The 6,808-nt window shown below is 37.1% G+C and overlaps 2 protein-coding genes across 2 annotated transcripts; one reads left to right on the top strand and one right to left on the bottom strand.

Annotated features, from left to right (window-relative positions):
- Positions 1 to 388: 388 nt before the first annotated feature.
- Positions 389 to 1,974, top strand: LOC106325659 (GATA transcription factor 6-like). Its single transcript, XM_013763727.1, has 3 exons — positions 389 to 640; positions 792 to 1,022; positions 1,100 to 1,974. The coding sequence occupies exons 2-3, from the start codon at positions 795 to 797 to the stop codon at positions 1,718 to 1,720; spliced, it is 849 nt and encodes a 282-aa protein (XP_013619181.1). The 5' UTR covers positions 389 to 640; positions 792 to 794; the 3' UTR covers positions 1,721 to 1,974.
- A 2,452-nt stretch (positions 1,975 to 4,426) lies between these two features.
- Positions 4,427 to 6,372, bottom strand: LOC106295492 (protein FMP32, mitochondrial-like). Its single transcript, XM_013731413.1, has 7 exons — positions 5,870 to 6,372; positions 5,483 to 5,614; positions 5,345 to 5,404; positions 5,124 to 5,200; positions 4,987 to 5,043; positions 4,841 to 4,907; positions 4,427 to 4,770 (listed from the first exon to the last, which is right to left on the bottom strand). Exons 1-7 carry the CDS (start codon positions 6,101 to 6,103, stop codon positions 4,651 to 4,653), a joined length of 747 nt encoding a protein of 248 aa, XP_013586867.1. The 5' UTR covers positions 6,104 to 6,372; the 3' UTR covers positions 4,427 to 4,650.
- Positions 6,373 to 6,808: the final 436 nt, after the last annotated feature.

Raw genomic sequence — 6,808 nt, 5'->3', positions numbered from 1 at the left:
GATATAGATATCAAAAAAAAGAAGAAGACAAGGAGTATACATTTCCGATAGAAATGAGATAAATCAATCAAGCACAATGAAAAGAGACCAGAAAAAAAAAAAAAAAAAAAAAAAGTTCTGGAGAAAAAAAAGAAAGTAATGGAAGCCGCTTAGAAGTGAACTTTTTAAATACAAATATTTATGATTTACAGAAAAAGTTATTATTATTATTGTGTTGTAACAGAAAAAAAAAACAAATAAGTGTTGAAAAAACAGAAAAAAATTAAAATGCTAACGGGCTTGTTGAGACGTCAAATTTAGATAGCCCAGCCCAACAAAAGAAACTCTTTTCTCTTCGTTGAAACATGTTTTCGTATTGGGAAACGGAAAACGGAGCCGTATTGTGTCGGATCATCTTTAGTTCTCTACCATCCATCCCCCCAGTAGCGCTTTGAAATTTACAAAAATATCTTAACGCTGCACATATGGTATTATATGCATACTTTTATGAGTAGAGAGGGCCCTGGGCACTAGTATCGTGATATCATCATATTCAATGCTTTTACCAAACTCAAACCTCTTCTTGTAGTTCACACCACCACTTCATCTCTTTCTCTCTTCCTTCACCGACATCTCCTCCAAAATTCTCCCTCACTCTCAGGTATTCCTATTTCTTCTCGAATTCTCAGAGGGTTTACTCCTCGCCACATTGCTTTTAAATTGACATGGAAAGGAGGAACCTTTCTGTTCGTTTTCTTTTTGTCTCGCGTCTCTTGTGTGTTCTACAGTTTCTGGGTTTCTTTTTTTGTTAGGAAATGGAAAGTGTTGAACTTTCGCTGAAGAACAATAACCGGAAGGAGAAACCCGACGATTTCTCAGTCGACGATTTGCTTGACTTCTCAAACGACGACGTTTTCGTTGAGGATGAAACTAAACTGAAGTCAGCAGGAGTCTCTGCTTCCTTGAATGACGAAATTACCCTTAACCGGAGCAACGAATTATCCACCGCCTGTGAAGATTTTGGCAGCGAGCTCGCCGTACCGGTAATTATTCCGTTTTGTCTCCTCGGATATTTCTCCCAAATTGCATCTAATTTCTAATTAAATTTTTCTCTGTTAAGACGGATGATTTAGCGGAACTCGAATGGCTATCCAATTTCGTAGAGGACTCGTATTCGGCTCCGACGAAGAAACCGGTTTGGTTAACCGGTGACGGGAAACACCCTGTAGCACCGGTTAACGAGGGTTTGTGCTTCAGAGCACCTCTTCCCGTTAAAATCAGAACCAAACGAGCCAGAACCGGAGTCAATGTCTGGTCTCTTGGTTCGTCGTCGTTAACCGACTCATCTCCTAGTTCGTCGTCCTCGTCCAATCCGTCAAGTCCTCTATGGCTCTCCGGCGCTGAGTTTCTTGATGAGAAAGCGGTGAAAAGACAGAAGAAGGTTTTGGAAAACGGTGGTCAGACGCAGACGCGGCGGTGTACCCATTGTGGCGTTCAGAAAACGCCGCAGTGGAGAGCAGGACCATTGGGAGCGAAGACGCTGTGCAATGCGTGTGGTGTGCGTTTCAAGTCGGGTCGGTTATTGCCCGAATATAGACCCGCTTGTAGCCCAACTTTCTCGAGTGAGTTGCATTCCAACCACCACCGTAAAGTCATTGAGATGCGTCAGAAAAAGGAGATGTCCACCGATGTTGATGAATCCGGTTTGAACCGGACGGTTCAGGCTGTGCAGAGTTTTTGAAGAAGTAGAGAAGATTTGTGATCCGACCCGACCCGGTTAAGTTTTAGCGTTAACTTCTCTGAAATACTCTTATTTTCAAAAAATATTACCTCTCGTCTGTCGTAGTCGCAGTAGTTTTTTTTCTTGGGTTTTTAGTAACTGGTCAGGTTTTAAGACTTTAACTCATATCCCTATATATTATTCGTTTCGCGTTAAATTTGTGTTTTTTTTTTTGTTTTTGCTTCGTTCAACGTTAAAATCTACTTTAACCTACTTTTGAAAATGTGAATGTGAGTACGTAACCGTTACACTCAGTCATGGGGATATATATTCCAAAGCCCATTATCTTCTGCATTATTTAAATTGGATACAACGTCATGATCGTAACCAGGTGTGGTTCCTTGTCAAGTTATAAATGTATGCACTATAATTAATGAAAATGCAGATACAAATACAATTTGTTTTCACTTATTATTGGTAATTATCAAAGTCTATAAATAGAAGATAAATAGTTTGTAAGTAAAATGAGGAAAGCCAAATTACGGGGAGGCTTTGATTTTAGTAGGGTTGGCAAGGATTTGCCTAAGTAATAAGTTAATAACTAATTAATTAAATAACTGGTTATTATTTACAAATATTAAAGTTGATTTTATGATGGATTAATATAAACCCACTAATCAAAGTCGTTGGTGAAAAAAGAGAGGAAATTAAACTCGTTAATAAAATAGCTTGTGTTATTTGTCACAGACAGTCGTTGTGCACTTGTGCTCAACACCTCCGATTACAGCATCTTGTGTAGTCAACGTCATGCCAGGAAAATGTTTAAAACATCTAATTTATTTGAATATTTTTCATATTAATATAATTTACTCTTATAAGTTTATTTGCAACTGAAAAAATCACACGTGTTGGTATGCCCAAAGAAACATATTACTATAAGTTTAAAAGTTTCAATACACCATTTTGAAAACTCTTAACTATGCATTTCGCAAAAAAAATTTCTTTGCTGCAAATTGCTGTTGTTGAATGTAAATAGCCATCACTTTCTCTCTTTTGACGTAGCATAAACTTAAAAACTGAAACTGCCAAATTAACAAACTGGACACACTCTCTCATTGACTGCTACTTGAATGCGACTTTATGACGTGCAATATAGCCAATGTTTGGACCCTATAGTATAATAATATTCGTTGAACATATCTCTTGAGATTAATTAGCACGAATTACCACCGCTCGCATCACTAAAATTGTAACATGTTTAATGTTCACTAAGTTTTATAAAATTGGGAGTTACTCGCGCGCCGACTGGTTTTAATTGGCTAAGCTTTTTAGTCTCGGCCTAAAAATCAAAATAGTTTCATGAATATCATGAAGAAAACTATACCAATTAAAATGTTAATATATAAACTTTACTAACAAACTACTAAATAGTTATTGAAAAACCAAATTATTAAAAAGAAAGTCATATGTTTCAAGCATGGAAGTAAATGCTCGAATTGCATGCATGCAACAGATTTGAAACTACAGGAACATGTTTAAACGAAAATACAAATTTCCTAATGATATCTCTTCCACTCTCAATAAAATTCACTTTAGTTTATGAACCAAATTGCTTTAGTATTGGTTTTGTTCTTCGCTTGGTGATCACTGATCAGGACTAACATTGCTTTAGTTTTAAAGTTGATAAACTAATTAGTAAAGCTAAGAGATAATTATTGAAACTTAAAAAGAATGAAAAACCAAAAGAGAGGCGTGGGGGGTAGTCACGTGATGAGCATTTCTCCACCCGACTCAACCACTTTCACACACTCCAGTTCTAGCTTTTACGTTGTTATGGTTCATTGGTTAGTTCCATTATCATTTAAGTTTCCTAAAAGAAAAGTTAGTCCTAACAATTTTCACATAAAGTTGTATATTCTTGTTGAGTAGGGTTTTAAAAGTTACAAAGATAGATAGATAAAGAGATCCCATAGATAAATTGTTTCCGCTACGTTCTTCTCGAGTCGTGTGCCAAAAGATTGTAAGGAGATCCTTTGACCCAACAATACATGTGAGTTTGCCATTATTTCCTTCGGTTAGCTTGACGCTTCTTCTATTGAATAGAAGACATATATTGCGAGAATCTTGCATGGTGTTTATTAATTAAGTCCTTTACAAATAAAAAGAAAAATGAAGTAGTAATCAACACAACACCCAAACTCCCCTAATTTGTAGACTTTCGGGTAAGCCAAAGGCTTTTGGTTACGTTTTTGAACTTCACCTTTGAACCGCACCTTGGCGTTATCCATGCGGCTAGGACACGGTGCCGGGGTTAATTTAATTCCACCCCTCTCCATTCAAAACCTTTATATAGAAAAAGGCAGTAGTAAATAACTAGTACAGTAACAACACCACATGCTCATGCCTTTCTCTTGAGGCTACTTTCTTTCAACATCGCATCTCTAGCCGTTGAATTGATCTAAAACTAGTTTATTTCCAAGGGTAAGTTATTATCGTCTTGCAATGCTATGTCGTCAGGGGATATCCAATAAAGACTAGTAGCCACACTATCTTATGAGCCTAAAGCTGAGCATAAGCTTAAGCATAAAATAAATTTTGTGTGGCCTGCTGGGTTAAATGAAGTAGAGCCCTCTCACTAAGGAGGGAAGTGGCTATGGATATCTATGATTGGCGTCTGGTTCGCAATCTTAAGAACACTTTTCACATACAAAATAACAATGTATGCTATACTATACTCTATTCATATAGGTGAAAGAAACATAAGCATATATACATTGTTCGCAAATCTCATAGATTGGTTAAACTTTTTCTTTCTTTTTGTCATATAAAGGAAATCAAATTACATTAAACATAGGAATAATTCACAAAGATGGAGAGATCAGACCAAGATTTCATCCTTGACTTGAAAAAAAAAACAGCAAAGATGATTGGGAGTTGGTCAGCTATGGAAGTTACATAACGATGCGGAGGACGGCAAGACCAACGGCTGAGATGGAGACAAGTGTACCGATACAATACTTGATCACCTCGTACTTGGCCGCTTCCAGTTGCGCTCTCAAAGTGTGGATCTCCTGAAAGATAGAAAACATAAACACTTCTGCTGCATATGAATACAGTAAAGACTAGAGATGAGATACTGACACGATCAAGCTTGTTTGTGAGGTTAGAGGTTTCGGCATTTTGATTTGTTAGCTCATCTCTTATCCTCCTGCGTCATCATAAAACCATATCAAGATCATATAGCCAAAAAAGATGCTAATGAAGTAGGCGGGGTGGGTTTCTCTGACCCTTTTTCAAGATTAAGGTCCAACCGTTGTCCTGCAGTGACTTTATCTATCTCATGCCTGCAATGTAATTGCTTTAGTCACTTCACACTTGAGTCTATAACAAACCAAAGCCCTATAAAAAGAAAAAAAGACCAGACCTTATATCAGTGCGGATTCGCTCAATGTCATTGCGGAGTTTCTCATTCTCGTGTTGCAGCAGAGAGAAATGGTGGTCCTATTACATGAAACCAGCTTTGGTTTTCAACAATCTTTAGGAACAAACCATCACTATAAAAAAAGTGTACTTATTGGCTCTATCATGGGCATTTGAAGTGTAGTCTCTAATAAATTCTGTTAAAAAAGTGAATACATAGCTTACCAGTGAACTATTAATTTCACTTTTGAACTTGGATAAGTTTGATTCCTGAGTCATTTCAGCCTTACCATAAAAGCAAGAAGATCAAAGTTAGAAGCTATATTATAAGTGGTGTCTTGAGTCTTTCAAGGTGAAACTTACTTTCTGCATCTCTCCCTTGCAAACAACCAACTGAGAAACAACTCCCAAGCTATCATTCAGAACTTCAGTTATAGCACCTGTTATTGCCTCGGCTTGCTTTGAAGGTAGTCCTTGTGCTTCTAAGCTCCTAACCTGACAAATCACATAACTATACATATACATCTCTGAACTATAACTCTTTAAGACAATATCTAAAACATAGCAACCATTCTATTGTCTCATTTACCGAAAGCAGCAAAGTTAGACAAATTGTGATGAATCAATCAAAGACAGTAGTTGAAAGCAATGAGACAGAGAAAACAATAATCATCTTAAAGATGCAGCAATGCAGAAACCCTTTAGGCAATTAAAAATGGCAGGACAAGAAAGTGGGTTGTTATTGTTTACCAAGGCGAGTGTATCGACGAGATGTAAACGTTTGCCATTGGTTTTGACAAGTTGAGAAATGAGCCTGGCGTGGGATTGTCTGAACATAGATGATGATGAACGAATGTCGTGGTGATCGAACAGAGTCCTGTCAAATGTAGGTTGTGGACAAGTGATTGATCTGAGAGTCGACAGATTTACACCTGAACTCGTACCAAGTCGCGCTAACCGGAGATAACTCGCGTACGCGGCCATGAGATTAAAAACTCCAAAAGAAGTGATAAGCAAATTGGAACGCTAAGATTTAATTGACCACAAGTTTAGATCCGTGAAGAGGGGACAAAAACAAGTAACTTCCCAATCGGGTAAAGCATGCAAAATGAAAAGAGAAGGAGATGGTCAAAAGAGGTTCTTATGGATATTCTCTGTCTTTTTCTTTCTCTTTTTAATCTCTGGTTTTTCTTCGCATTGAGATCGCTAAGACGTCTCCGCACCATTAAAAGAAACTGACGGACGACGATAGAATAGATAGAGAAAGCGTCAGTCAACCTTTTCTCTTTCTTTCTTTCCATAACTGGCACGTTTCCCTAACAACTCAGGCTGTAACTGGATGTTAATAAAAAGAATAACTGGAATTACATGAATGATAATCAGTGGAATTCAATGGAATGAAATTAATATTCCATTTGTTCCAAAACTATTTTGACGTGGAATGGTTTTTCAAAAGAATGTTGATATTTTTTTTGAAATGGAAAAGAATAATATGGAATGAGATGGAATAGTCATTCCTTCTTTTCATTGCAACTGGTGAATATTTTATGGAATGAGAAGGAATTAAGTATTCAAAAAGTTTTTATTCCAAAAAAATGCATTCCAGTTGCACCCTCAAATCATGGTTTATTTGGATTTCCACTGTACCCCACAGTGGCGAAGCTAGATATTAACTTTACACTAGAGTAT

Source organism: Brassica oleracea, chromosome C1, assembly GCF_000695525.1.
Source record: "Brassica oleracea var. oleracea cultivar TO1000 chromosome C1, BOL, whole genome shotgun sequence".
In the NCBI taxonomy this organism is placed as follows: domain Eukaryota; kingdom Viridiplantae; phylum Streptophyta; class Magnoliopsida; order Brassicales; family Brassicaceae; genus Brassica; species Brassica oleracea.
The sequence above is the reverse complement of the archived record's forward strand: the minus strand, read 5'-3'. Positions and strand labels throughout refer to the sequence as shown.

Excerpts from the sequence above, each read along its gene's own strand:
- LOC106325659 (XM_013763727.1), top strand. The coding sequence starts at position 795 with ATGGAAAGTGTTGAACTTTCGCTGAAGAACAATAACCGGAAGGAGAAA. Across the intron at positions 1,023-1,099 it reads GCAGCGAGCTCGCCGTACCG|ACGGATGATTTAGCGGAACT; the intron begins GTAATTATTCCG and ends TTCTCTGTTAAG.
- LOC106295492 (XM_013731413.1), bottom strand. The coding sequence starts at position 6,103 with ATGGCCGCGTACGCGAGTTATCTCCGGTTAGCGCGACTTGGTACGAGT. Across the intron at positions 5,615-5,869 it reads TCGTCGATACACTCGCCTTG|GTTAGGAGCTTAGAAGCACA; the intron begins GTAAACAATAAC and ends GTGATTTGTCAG. Across the intron at positions 5,044-5,123 it reads CGAATCCGCACTGATATAAG|GCATGAGATAGATAAAGTCA; the intron begins GTCTGGTCTTTT and ends ATTACATTGCAG.